This window comes from Haemaphysalis longicornis, unplaced genomic scaffold (assembly GCF_048455015.1).
Source record: "Haemaphysalis longicornis isolate Haplotype H1 unplaced genomic scaffold, Haemaphysalis longicornis Haplotype H1 scaffold_1, whole genome shotgun sequence".
NCBI lineage: Eukaryota > Metazoa > Arthropoda > Arachnida > Ixodida > Ixodidae > Haemaphysalis > Haemaphysalis longicornis.
In genome coordinates, this window is record NW_027526203.1 from 224,476,239 (window position 1) to 224,490,725 (window position 14,487).

At 50.5% G+C, this 14,487-nt stretch overlaps 1 protein-coding gene across 2 annotated transcripts in view; it reads right to left on the minus strand.

Moving 5' to 3' along the window:
- Positions 1-3,059: 3,059 nt before the first annotated feature.
- Positions 3,060-14,487, minus strand: part of LOC144142294 (pancreatic lipase-related protein 2-like) — a 31,920-nt gene continuing 20,492 nt past the window's right edge. The window contains exons 6-10 of one of the 2 annotated variants that reach the window (XM_077673693.1): positions 8,607-8,906; positions 7,705-7,957; positions 5,593-5,787; positions 4,227-4,453; positions 3,060-4,163 (exon numbers count right to left, since the gene is read on the minus strand). In XM_077673693.1, coding sequence (XP_077529819.1) covers positions 4,128-4,163; positions 4,227-4,453; positions 5,593-5,787; positions 7,705-7,957; positions 8,607-8,906 — 1,011 coding nt within the window. In that variant the 3' untranslated portion in view covers positions 3,060-4,127. Of the gene's footprint in view, positions 4,454-5,592; positions 5,788-7,704; positions 7,958-8,606; positions 8,907-14,487 lie in introns of both variants that reach the window. The other variant, XM_077673700.1, reaches the window with a different exon arrangement.

Genomic DNA, 14,487 nt, shown 5'->3' on the forward strand with positions numbered 1-14,487 from the left:
TCATTTGCTCCAGAAGAAAAAAAAAAGAAAACTCCGGCGCTGTCGTCAAGCTCTAACGCGCATGTAAAACAAAAGGCTCCAGCGATAATGGTAAAGATGAAAAGACACCCTGTTTGGGGAGAGGTCACCGCGGCCGCCGCATTTTCTAGAAGACATTATGGATAATCGGAGACATCGCTACGAGTGTGCTAATCCTTCCCGAGATGGATTGCAGATCCCGCCGCCGCTGCATCGAGTCGATGACCAAGAGAGAGAGAGAGAGATCAAACTTTATTTAAAGCGGCCCATGTCCGGGCTGCCGAAAATGTGGTTCTGGTGGGCCTGGAATACTTCAGGCGTGAATTCCGCAGGTGTCAGGGCCCCGCAAGTGGGCAATGTGCTGGGCGAGGCGAAGCCAAAGGATGGGGCGAGCGGCCCAGCTTTTTCATGAGTATGGAATGTGGGATGGTTAAAGGTGTGAATGAAGAAAGTGAGGGGATCGCCTTGCGCGAGGACAAGTTCAGTAGGTGTGTTTAACGTCGGGATAGGCACCACACATGACAGTGGAGAGTGCCATCTCGGGTCATGATATAGTGAAGAACGAGGTCACAAGGGAGGGAGAGAGTCTGAGCCTGGCGGATGTAAGTGCCTTCGCGGCGTGTGAGGTCAGAAGTGGGAGGTGGAAGATTGCGGCGGGAATTGCGAAGGTCCTTCAGCTGTTGCCTCCGGGCCTTGCGACGGGCGGCGCGTTCTTCCTTACGGCTGTAGTCCTGGGGCCAGGGTTGAGGGTCGCTCGGGTTTCGATTTGCACGAGCAAGGGCGTGAGCCCTTTCATTCCCTACAATTCCCTGGTGTCCAGGGACCCATTCTAGAAATACGTGCAGGGGACAGTGGGCTGCCATGTAGCATGTCAGCTCGTGATGAATGTGCGCAGGTAAGGAGTTAGTTGCGAATGCTCTGAGGGCAGATTGACTATCCGTGCGGTTAATAATTTGGTCAGTTGAATGGGTTTGCAGCATCATCGAATCGGCATTGGCTTGAATTTCAGCAGCTGTAGAAGAAGGTACATTACAGTGTTGACGGATGATTTCTTCACGTGGACCTACCGCGACAGTTGTGGCTATGTTGTCGGTAAACGGGGCGTCTGTGTAATATGTGTCATGTGATGGGCTGGAAAGATGGAGGGCTCTACTTCGGCGCCTGCCGGAGTCTGAAGAGCTGGTGGAAGTCTGCAAAGCTGAGGATGACTTTGCATCCACCACTCGCCGCGAAAAAGACGATGACCTCTTCGATGCATATGAACTTAACTATGTGTCCGGCAATGCCCATCTACAACAGCTTCGCCATTCAAGTCTTACGCGTGAGTGCAAGCTTCCCTGAATTTTTTTTTTTTTGCTGCGTATTTTTGATAAATGTCAATACGGAGCTTTTTCTTGCAACTCGTTTTCACGGGCTACCTGTTCACTGGTATAGCTAATCTTTGAAATCCAAGGTTTGAGGAAATCTCGTCTGGTCGGGTAAAAGGATCATAGTTAAAAACTGGTGGTCACCGACCAAAGGTTTATTAAAAGTAGGGGGTCGGAGGTCATGCTCTGAATTATTGCGGCCGCGATTCATACACATTTTTAGCTAGAAAGGTGCATTCGGCATTGCGGTTTTCCTCGCGGTATCCCTTTCGCCAATATTTTGACGTCATCTGTAACGACACAGGGATACCTCCACAGGGTTAAATTTCGCGACTTGTTATTGTGTTTCACCTACGAAACGCGGGCGCAAATATTAAAAGTCGACATTACCACGCAGCTAATGAAAATCAATTTTTTTTAGGCTTAGATACCATGACAGCACATGGAAAACCAGTTCAACGTCATCACGTAGTTGTTGCCGCAGCCACGAAAGGCGCAGGGTGTTTTCTCTTCAGCTGTTCAGTACAGGCAAACTAAGGCTATATAGTACAGCTAAACAATTGATTGATTTATTGTTTGATTACGGGTTTTAACGCACCGACGCAGCGCAGACGATGAGGCGCGCCGTAGTGGAGGGCTCCGGATTAATTTTGACCACCTGGGGATCTTTAACGTGCGCCGAAATCTCGTACACACGGGCGTTTTCGCTTTTCGCCTCCATCAGAAAAGCGGCCGCCGCGGCCGGGAATCGAACCCGCGTCTTCGTGCTCAGCAGCGCAACGCCTTAGCCTCTGAGCCATCGCGGCGGGTCACAGCTAAACAATCAGATAATGCGTTACATTGGTTGAACTGCACCATGCAGCGGTGAATAAGACATGAATTCTATTCGGTGCTTCTTTAACGGCAGCCGGAAACCCTAGAAGACAGGGTTGTGGGGCCACCTCGGAATGGTTGTATTACATTGTGTTGCATGAGCTCGTCGTTTTAAGACCCCCAAAACTCCGGCCACCCGTCGTCAGGGGCACTGAGCGTTAGGCTGAGCTACTGTTGGCTGGATTAAACCAAGTTATCCCTGAAACGACTGCTTCTTGCCCAAAGTAAACAACAAAACAATCGGCCGCACCATCACGCAGGCAATAGGGCCGACTAAATTTCACCAAGTTTATACCGGCATTAGCCCCGCCTACAAGATCTGTTACAGGGAACCTTTTGGCATGGAGACAGTTCTTGCATGTTCCCACGAATGTCACCAATTCGCCCTGCTCGCCACAAGTTGATCGGCGGCTGCAGAAGGTTTCTCGTGCAGCAAGGATAGAGGCAAGTATGAAAAGATTAAATACGCGTTTTTTTCTTCGAATAAATCAAAGTTAAACGGTTTTCGTGAGCCTACACGCTCTCACTGCACGTTATCCAGTCCCACTGCATGCATGAACACACACCCATGAGCAGATCTGCGGATTAGGGCAGCGTAGAATTTGTGGTGATGCCAACGATGCGAAATAGGGCAGAGCTTAAACATCAAACTTGGACTTTGGCTTTGCTTCTCACTTAACTCTGAATGTGGCAAGCCAGTGGAATGCAGAAACCCCAGATTTGAGGCGGAAACGTAATCATCAAGCAGGCGAAGAAGCTCATTGAAACAGATAAATGCACTCCGTTGTTTTTGAGCCTGAATATGGTAAACAAAGACAACAATTTTATTTCAGCCTCACACTGTTATTTTTTCCAAGCTCTGAAACCAAGTACAAATCAGTGAGCAAGCAAACACACAAACAAAAATTATGATGCTTTGGTCTTTCTTCCAGGTTGAATTCGCCTTTCCTGCGTCAGATGTGTGCACGGGCGTGTCTGCCCAGTACTTCATGATCTATGCGTTAGTAAAAATGTAGTTTAGAAAGAAGTTGCATATCGACAGCTCCAAAATTCAACACGAACCAGATAAAATGTCTGTGAAGATTTCTAAGTGATAGAGTGTCGTATAGGATTATAATCCGGTAGCACACCTTATTTAAGCATTATTTCAGTTCCTTGTGTACACTACCTACGTAGCACTGTTTTATGATTCATACGCGTGCAAATATTAGAGACCCTTAATCACCTCTCAGCCTTTGCAGAGTAGCGAATATCTTTTCCTGCTGATATTCCGACAATTTCACATTTGGTCTCCGCCCATTCTTGTATGCGAAAAATAACACAATAAATGTTCAAAAAATTTGCACTCATATATCGTTGCAATACGAAATACAAATTATCATAGCTTTAATTTACATGCATACAATACGAACTTTTTGCACACAGCATTGTGCTAACAAACAAGAAACTGATCCCGCAAGGTTTGTTAATTATCGGGGAGCGTCACCTCATGTTCCTGTCTTATCTATACTTGAGAATGAGCGCAGTATATATAGAGAAATTCGGGCTGTTATTAGCATGCTGACAATAAACACAGACTTTCGTTAGCACCTTCCGGCAGTTCATGACAACACCTCGTGGTTCATGTAAATGCAGGAAAGAGTACGCGGGAATTTTTATACACTGTTTGAGGGAAAAGTTGTTGCAAGCCGTGCAAGCTGGCATAATTAAATTCCAACTCTTTCTGCACGGTGGTGGTAGCGAAGGGGCGGAATTGTCCGGATTTGGCGAAAGCTGTGCCGCCAAAATATACTGCATCCGGGAGCAGTGGTGAAGAATGGCATACAGATCGAGCAGTATTGTGGAGTTTGCCAAGGTGACGCACTGGGATCACCCCCTTGACTGCTGCTGGCGCCCACTTGACTGTTGCTGGCGCCCACTTGACTGCTGCTGGCGTCCACTTGACTGCTGCTCGCGCCCACTTGACTACTGCTGGCAGTAATTCGGCTTCGCGTTAGTGACAAGTGTCTGGATGCCGCGGCCCACCGCCGTGTTGCTAAAGTAACCCATAAGGCCCGACTGTCCACCCTTCTGGCACTGTCCCTTCTCGAAGGCCCTGTAGCCGCCCTGGCACTGTGTGGACTGGAAGAGGCATTGCTTGTTGCGGATGGACTCGAGGAAGAAGGCTGGCGCCCGGAGATGGTCGCAGGCAATATCTGCAGCGTAACACCAAAGCACAGCGTCGTCACACTGGCCTACGGCAGAGCTCGCCAATGTCGACCGCCTATTGCAGTCGCAGTGCACTATTATTCATAAATACTTTGGGGGGGGGGGGGGGGGGGGTGAAGGGGGGTGAGAAGTGAATGCGGATCATCTGCCCATGCAATTCAATCATATAAGAGCGTCCGGGTTGTCTTATTTATATTCAAGGGGAAAAAGTTTCAAATTTTAGAACTTTTACATGCCAGTAACACGAGAGCCATGAGACACTTAGTAGTGGAGGGCTACGGGGTAACTTAAACCGCCTTGGGGTCAAAATCTCGACGTGCACCGAGGCACAAGGGTGTTTTAGTTTCAGGCCCCATTCACAGAAGCAGCCGTCGTGGCCAGAAGGGAACCCGCGCCTCTGGGCTCAGCCGCTCAACACCACGGCCACTGACAGCTCCTGTTCGCACAACGTGGTGCATCCTTCGTATTTTTCTCTGGGCTGCTTTGAAATTCGAGATCGGTTCACGTTGTCGAAGGCTTTTACTTATATTGGTTGCTGCTTCATTATTCATTATTAGCGTTAAATGCTGGCACCAAGATATCATCCCAAGTTTTACAATGCTGAACCTCCTAAGTGCGCACGCTGATTGTCCTTCCCGTGCATTGCAATCTCCGTGGTTCCTCTTCGGCAGCTGTTCCGACGTCCATCTGTTTTTGCCTTCGGTAAATCTATTACGATACTTGATCAGCCTCAGCCTTGTGTGAGAGATCACCATATTAATTCGTTGCCATCCACTGCACCACGTTTCCCAGCACAGCTGCCGCTTCAGTGCGTAAAATCCCAGTGAGGCTTCGGCTTGATAGCCCTAAAAGAGGATTATGTCTGGGTAACGATGAAACTGGAGTCCAGGCATTGCATACACCCTGACCGAGTTTCTTAGATAATACGCTGGCTTGCGTAGCTAATGCATCGTATTTTAATGCGCACAATTAGGGCGGCGAGGAAGTGATGACTACCCGCGTGCGCTAACAAACATGCCTGAATGGCTTCCTTACATCACGTACGTTGTGTTTCCTTTTTGCCTGCATGCACAACGTGGGGCCAGTGAGGCGAGTTTAGGGGCAGGAAACAAGACAGTTCGCTCACCAAGCGGCTTGCACCCGGGCTGCATCTTTCCACCGTTGGGGTAGAAGTCCACGTGGCCGACGGGCTTCTCGATGCCCAGCTGGCCCACCACAATCATATCGCCTCCACTCGTGTGGATGACGTCCACGTAGGCTGCGTCCTTGTCGGACACGCTCGAGCTCGTGTTGTCAAACAGCGGCGCGGCAGGGTCCAGGGCTGCACCGCCGTGAACATGTCAGGGTGAACAACTGGCCACAAGCATCCGGCAAGTGTCGAGCTTAAAGGGACCCAGAAAAGCTTTGCGAAGGTGGCAATTCAATGCATTCAGGTGGTAGAACACATAATAGGGGATTTTTGAGCGAAGTGTGAGCCCCATACGTTGTACGGATAATTTGTAAACGATTTTTGAAGATCGTCTTTCTCAGCCGATCAGCGCGACGCCGCAGCGAGCCGACCGCGGCTGACGTAACACCGATCGCGGCTGACGTAACGCCGGTCACGGTTGACGCAACGGCGATCGCGGCTGACGCAACGGCGAACCGCCCCCCTGATTCGCCCAATCGCCGGTGAGGTCGGCTGCCGGCAACGTCACTGCCATTGGCTTGCGGCTGCTCTTCCTCCTTCCTGCGCGATTCCGAGGCAAAGGCGGGTCCGCAGCGATTGACGCGTGCCTAGGCGCAGGAATGTAGCTAGCAAAGAACGGAAGTCGAGCGTTGCGATGTCGCATGGCTATTCCCAGTGTTTCCAGCTGCTTTGAAAGAAGCAGAGAGGAAGGAGGAATCGATCGGCAAGGGGGGAGAGGTGCACTTAATTGCTTCTCGCGCAGCTAATACTGAACGTACATCAATAATTCCAACGGCATTGCATCGCTATATTAGTACTACGCGACAATACAGGCCTTTTGTAACTTTTACAAAAGGATTTTCTGGGTCCCTTTAAGTAACGATTAAGGCGCGATTCCTCCAAGAATTGGTGTTGAACTGTCGAACGCATATGCCGGGATTGTGTGCGCAGCCATTTTGTATTTTGGGTTGACCCTGTGGCGTGTTTCATTCCCGTTGTACATGGCACTGCATGTTTGCCAAGTGTTAGAGCAGCGCCGTACCATCGCACTTCTTTCACAGCTGCCGTTTAGATAGACGCCTCGCCGCAGTCTATTGCGGTACAGCTTCAGCTTCTTCGCTTTCACACCGCCTGGTTGCACCTCCTACTATCGCGGGCATTGTAGAGCGCTCAGTATGACTAAAGGGATGCGGTAGTGCCTACATTAGCGCCAAACTGGTGCGATGGTATACATGTCTGCGACTGTGTCCGCTCAATATTGTCACCACTCTTTTCTGTCTGAGTTTTATTTTCTTCTTCTCTTCGTTACTACGGCTGAGAAGCTTGTTATCTCTATTAGCAGAAACGTGCTTCCCCGGTCGTTTAATTGCTACTTTTGAAATCAGCATGCTGAAATTACTCCTGTTGGCGGCTCAAATCGGAGCCCACAAATCGGACGAACTACGTATAATTCGCTGCGTTACGACATAACAGTGAGGTGATTTACTGCACCGCCTGCGGCAGGATATTAGCTGTCTAATTTTGCGCGTTCCTTTCGTCGTGCATGTCATGCTTTGTTTAGGCCGCATAGTCCTGCATTACTTCTATGCTGAATTAAACCAGTATGCTGAGCACTGCCTTTTGATTTAGAACTTAGCATTGTGTGTTTGAGCAAAGCAATTGCGCCGGGGATGTGATATTACTACAGCAATAGTATGATTCGAGGTAAGAGGGCTTGTTTATCATACTTCGTCACTTTAAGTCAGTGCTAACGGCTTTAACTCGTCAGTCTGTGCGTCGAGGAGACAATTTTTCCAATCCAAGCCAATGCACAGCGTTGACTTGGATTAGGTAGTGACGCTGAGTTTGGGGCTACCTTTCCCCCTGCTCATTAGTACAATAAATGTTTGTTTCTCTCTCTCCCTATATGGACACTTCCCGTCGGGTTCATTGGGTAGAGCAGGACGCATTAGTGTACGCGCGCCAAACGTACGAGCAAAACTATTCTCCTGGCTGTCTCGCAGAGGGCCGTAGAAATTTAACCTTGGAAGTGCGCACAACCAGCGAACGCCCTGCGGCGAATGCACGTACGTGTGATGCGCCCGATGACCTTTCCCGTGGTCTCCTTGAAGTGCCGAGCAAAGAAGCCGGCGATCTGGCCGCCCAAGCTGAAGCCCACCATGTGCACCAAGTCTGGCCCGAGAGCACCGCGGCTGTTCTCGATGAGTCGCTGCACGAGAAGCGACGCCTGGCGGCCCACGAGCGCTGTGTTGCCGGCCGCCTTGATGTAGCTGAGCTGCTTCGCGCCGCCACTCCAGTCGATGATTATGACGTTGCAGTCCTCCTGCCCAGGGAGAGGTCGGGTATTATATCGCGACAAGCCTACACGGTGGACACAACTCATTTCTCATCCCCCGTTCTTTACTGGCCCTTATTCTACAAAGTCGTCTGGGTATGAAAAAAAAAAAAAAAACGTTTGTAGAGTCAAGAATTTCGCAAGACGAACTGTGGCACGGTTGCGATGTAACGACAAATTCGTTTCTCCACGAACAAGTCAGTTACTCGGCCTTCCGTGTGGTCGGCAGTCCAAGTTGTAACGTGCCTCTCGCTTCTACTGGACCTAGCATATATCATATCACCAAGTTGACGCATCTGTGACCTTGGTAGTAATGCACGCACGTAGGCTTCCGTGAACCAAAGCCTGCGAGCGTGAATGTTCCATGAGGACCACACTCACATCATTTTACGTAATCAATTCGTATTAAAAATATAGACGGACTTTGCTGTAGTGATGTATGGAAGTCGTTTCCGCCGCCATGCGCACCAAAGGTACACCTGTGGCATTTAGCAGGTATTTTTAACCTACGTTCATTAGAAAACCTCCAATAACTGCGTATACACCGGGTTTCACTCCGTGCACGCAGTGCGAAAGCCTTAACGCAAGACAAAAAAAACAAACAAACACAAGTGTGGTCGCTAATGGGCTTGCGTACCACATCCAAGAGGGCATTCTTGATGTCCTTGATCCAATCGATGTCTCCGCTCTCGAAGAATCCGTGCACGAGCAGCTTGAGCGGCTTGCGCTGCTGGAACTGGGTGAGGCGACCCAGAGGGCTGCTGGGCCGGTAGTCGAGCCTCACGGGGGAATCCCGGTTGGAGCGCGAGTAGAGCAGGAACTTGGTTTTCACATCTTCCGGCTCGCTAGGGAACGAGGTGGGCACTGTGAGCCTGTCTTGGTTGCTGAAGCAGCCCACGTGCTCGTAGCAGACCTTGTCCTTGCCATTGTTGTCGAACTGCAGGGAACAGCAGGATATTATCGCGCAAGTATTGCCGGATATCGGCGTATGAAGCGATGTAAGCTTCCCTCATTCTCAGATTTACTTGACAGACCTCACCGGACACTAGAATGTTTATGTGGTATTTCTTGAGGAGGCGCTTCTGTTCTCACAGGCCACCCTTCCGTCGCTTTCGGGATAACGGGCACCAAAAGAAAGAACCGGGCCCCTCAGGAGTGGGACAAAAAAATTAGGTTATCGATCGATTGGTTCTGATGTTGTCGTTTATCGAGGTAATTGAGCCTGGATAGGAAGTTTTCAGGTACTCGAAGACACATTCTCGGAACATGTGGCCTTCGCCATCCGAACACACACGCCGTTAGACAATTGAGTCAGTGCCGCGGGGAGCAAAGAGAACCTCGCCTTCATTCCGAAGTTGTCGAAGTGGCGCTGGCTACCACCCCTAAACGCAGGAAACACTTACCTGCACATTAGCACAAACGAAAATAGAGTGGCAGAAAAGAAATGAAAGACCTCCACTGTGGCCACATTGGCGTTCTTGGCTGTTATCCTTTCTTACTGTTACTCTTACTTCTCTTACTTTACTCTTACTTCTTACTATTGTCGTCTTCTCGTGAGAATATCTATGTTCATTCAACGAGACCTTGATTCCAATTACCTTGATTCCTTGATTCCTTCCTTGATTCCTTGCTTGAACGAGACCTTGATTCCTTGCTACCTTTGTATATTCTAACGCGCACCTTTTTTCCGGAAAAATAGGTCGAAAAATCGCATGCGCGTTAGAATCGGATACGAAACCGAAACTGCCGAAACAACGGAAATTTCGTCTCGCCCATCGCCATCTCAAGATGGCGCCAAAGCTTTTAGCAACAATTTTTCGGACGCACGAAGCATAGGCGCCCAGGCTTTTCTATCGGCGTTCACACAAATCGTCAAATCGTTCCACTTGCGCACTTGATAACAGCAATGGCAGCAGCGGCTTTCGAGCGTTCAAAACGAGTGGTCGGCTGAAGCGTGCGCCTCTGGAGAAGATCGCAGGAAGGGCGTGCGAGGCGTGGGCCACAATCCCATCGATCATGGTTGCACGTTCGTTATGAAGTGTGACATCGCGAACGCGCTTGACGGCACCAAGGACGAGATGTTGTGGTCAGCGGAGAGCGACGAGGAGGGAGATGGGTGAGATTACTTCGAGAAATAAATCACCCGTTTATGTCGCATTCGTTTTTCTTGCTCAAAGTTCCGTGCGCGTTACAATCGGAAGTGCAAGTTTTTTCGTTTTTTTTTTTTTGCCAGGAAAATAGGGTGCGCGTTAGAATCGGGGGCGCGTTAGAATCGGGTAATTACGGTAATATAACATGTAAGCGCCAGCATCATCCTTGTCTCTTAGCTGCTGCTGGACCGGTCCTTTTCGCTTCGCAGCTTATCATCATCGTCTCCCAAGCAAGCCAAGCGAACACGCACAGTGAACGCGCGCAGGCGTGAACGGGAACTGAACTTGGATACGCCTCCTTGCATCATTTTCTGATGGCATGCGCTTCTGCTCTGTCCCCCCATCTTCCTCTACGCACCCGTATCCTTGGGACAAACGAGAAATTAGATGATTTCACTGCTCAGCCGCACGAGGCGCTGGCTTGACCTTGATTGAGCTTGAAGGTCACATTGACGGTACCAGGAACAAGCCGTTTTCTGCGTTTGAGCTGCAGTCATAAGCTTCGCTTAAAATTTTTTGCTTTAAAGGGGCACTGACACAAAAATTTTGCATCTTGTTTTTTTTGTTGCGATAAGTAGCTAGTGACCTACTTATAACCTATAGAAACCTCATTTGCTTCAGCGTGCGACGGTTGTTTAATTAGAGGCATTTTCAATGCGGCCAGTCGCAGTTTCGGTTTCAGCGAGTGCCGCGAAACGATGGATTTTGTGTGAACAAAGCTGACCACGTGACCGTGGGAGGGATATCACAGTTACAGAGGAGAGCCGCCGTAGCACTGTCGAATCCGCATCGACGGCAGTTTCTGCGAATACCCCCCCGTACTGATCTCGTGAGGCGCCTAATTAAAAAGCGACCGTGGATGTGACGCAGGCGCTGCGAGTGCAAATGCTACCGCGGCTAACGAACGACGCGCGACGCTCGAGACGGTGGGTGGCAAGACGCGCGCTGGGAGCAGCCGGCCGGTCTGCCTACAGGTCCGCCTACAGATGTGTTCGGCTTAGCACTGCGGCGGATATTCGAGTGCCGCTCTCGTAAGCGGTGCAGATGACAATTTTTAATGCAACCCGCCATGGCATCATTAACTCCTTTCTCATGTAAGCCACCATGGTCGGGACTTGGGGACAATTTCGTGCAGCGGTAACAAGCTATCACTCGAGCTACCTGCGCCGGCGTGGGCCACTTCGCGGCCGTGGCCGCCGCTTGCACAGCGACCGTGCGGCTTGCTCAGTGGCCTTTTCGTGCCTCCGGCGCGTTTCCGCATCCAATGGTAATAAACAGTAATAGAAACAGAGTGCCTGGAATCGCTGTAGAACTTTGGTCGCCGCCAGCTGCCCGATGAGCTGACGAAATCACGGCGCCTCCGCCGCCAACGATCGGGTCGTTCGTTCTCGAGAGCAGAAGCTCCGCCCTCCGGCCCTCCGATTGGAGCGGCGAGCCGGCAGTGCGGAAGCGGCAAACACAAACTCGTGACGTGTTTGGATGTTGTTTATTTACACTTGCGCGTGGTCCTCTGCTGGCCGCTCGGTTGCGTTTCGCACACTTCAAAATTGATTTTAAATATGTTCTAGGCTGTATTCACCGCTGATATTTTGCAGATGATGTATATGTGTTCCCACCAATCTATCTCCGAAGTTATCTCGCCTTCAAAATTTTGTGTCAGTGCCCCTTTAAGGGAGCCCAAGAATTTCTGTAGTCCCAACTACCGTCTCCAAACAATTACGAGGACACCTAAGCACTTATGGTGTAGCCATGGCGAAAACATTGGTATGTAATCTCCGATCGTCTCTTCACAATACGATTATCCATTTCATTTTGCGTCTTCTTCACTCGGTTAATATGTGGCGCCGCATACCCGTGCTCGTATCGCCAAGCAAAAAGGACATTTAGCGGGAATATGTATAGTCGCCTAATTGGTACAACTGCATTTATTAGCACGCTCAAATTACCCATGTATGTTATAGTACACGTCTCTCAGTGGCGTAGACTTCTTATTTTTCCGGGGGGGGGGGGGGGGGGGGGGCAGACCTGGAGTGCGTCTCGAAGCGGCGAATGTAGGGGGGGGAGGAAGCGGTGGGGTGTCCCTATGAGGTGACACGTCATCACCCCGCTACAAAGAGGCTACCACTAATCATCATCATCATCATCATCATCATCATAAGGGGCACCTGCAGCAGTGAGGGCCTTTTACATTGTGTCGGCTAACTACTAGGTGTCCCCAAATAAGACGTCCCGCAAATCTATGAACCGTGAACTTCAGCGGTTTGACGCATCCGGCAGAAATTTCTTTGAATACGTGTTTTACTGGTCACATTTATTCAAAAATATTGCATGACTGAACCATCAGCACAAAAAAACGAGTCGATTTGTTTTTCTTTTAATGGGCAGTTCGTGGGTAAAAGGAAAGGGACACGACAGGGGCGCTACGCGCTGCTCTGTTCATTTCCGTTAAGAGCCCCCGAAACGGGTCTGACTTTGACCACTCATTTTTGTATCCGTGAGTGTGTTGTGCCATAGCGCCCGACACAAATTCGCTGCACCTGGCGACGTGCCGATGGCGGGGTTGATTCGCGCCTAGGTCAAACCGCCCGCGTCAGACGTGCCGCGACTTGGCGGGAAAGGCGCCGCTGAGTCTGCTCTCCCTTTCCCATCGCGATGGCTGGACCAAATCATGCCTGGGACGAACTAATCCCCGCAGACACGCAGCAAGTAGCGCCTGGAGACGCCGCCGCAGAGTCGCCTTCCCTTTCCCGGTCGTGGCGGCTCGGCTGACGCAATCGCTTCGCCTCCATTCGCCAGATTCATAATGCGGCCAGTGATAGCTCCGACTGGAGGCATCGGAACTGCACGCGGCTGCAACGGAACCCTGGGGGTGTAAAAGCAGCCCGGAAGCAGCGGTGGTACGGCAGCATCTCATCGAAGGCCCTAAGTTGAGAAGTGCTATCGCGCTGGTCTTAGCCATGTAACGCTCTTGCTACCTTTGTATATATTGTATATAAATGCTGCTTCAAATAACCGTCCGCTCGGCTACTTCGTCGCTATGGTCTGTTCCGCGTCGATAGCGGACTGGGCAGGGCAACGTCGCAACACTAGTGACTGAGCTGGGATGGCCCAGTCCCAACAGTGTATGTGTGTGAGGCTTGGAGCGGGTATCGCTCGCACTCGACGGCCGCAGTGCACCCAGTTGCTGCCGGTGCTTGGCAGCCGTTACAGCACTGTCCAACTGCTCTGGCGTGCTTTGTTACCTCGAAAACAAAGTTTGAAGACAAGCTTTCCGGAGGCGTGATAGCTTGCACTGACGTCACTGTATTCCCGTGTTGGTGCGTTGGTTGCACAGTGGAAATCTGCAGCTCTTGGTTCGAGAAGCGCTGATGAAGCTGAGAGCTATCGATAAAAAAGTGCGGTGGCGTCCTTATGGGCAAGCAACATGTTTTACGAGACGTTCCAAGACGCGAGCTAAAGGTAAAAACCCAACGTCTGGCGTTGGTGTTCATCATATAGAACGGCCCTTTCACGAGGCCTTCCACAGTGCGAGCTTATACTCGGCACAAGTTGCTAGCGAGGAGTTGTCGCGCCGCCAGTAAACAGTACATGAAGGTGGAGGAAGAACAACCACCGAAATTCACCGTCGTCGTCAGCTTCATCATTACACGGTGGCATAAACGAGAAGCAGCGCGTCGGGTTGCCATTCGAAAGCATAACGCTCCTCCAGCAGCAAGATGCCAGCGCTATTCGACAAAATATGCGAGGCGAAATAAGGCGTCACACGCGTTCGACTGGGCATTATGATGTCTGATTAACAACCCACAACCTGCACGGTGGGGCTATATGCTCACTTTTAAATGGACAGCACGAGGACATAGTCGTACCAAACCTGAGCAAAAAGTTTCAAAACGGGAGCCTAATAAAATCATGTGGTTGACACAAACCATGCAGCCAATTTGACGCGAATCACGTAAACTAACTGCGTCTGTTTAAATAAGCGGTTCCGCTCACGAAACGACTCCAGAGCATGACATGCATCTATGGAAACTGCTTAAGACCGGAAAAGAGCGACTTCGGTGCGCGTAGTGCATGCATTGTGAGCAGCCTCCACCGCTTCCCCTAAAACAATTTGAACGAAGCAGCTACGCGTTCCCAGGCCGCGCATTTGTAAACAAAAATAACTGTTCCAATCAACAGGTGCCGTAGAAACAGCGCGACTGTGGCCGCGCTTCCCACCGGGACCTAACCCCCTAGTTTTTCCCTTTTCACCGCGACCCCCTAGCGAGCGACCGCCGAAAAACGCTAACAGCGCCAAACAAGGACAGGCAAAGGAGGGAGGCGCAGTTTTCGTTGCCTGATTTTACCATCCTTGAGAGCTAAGCAGCA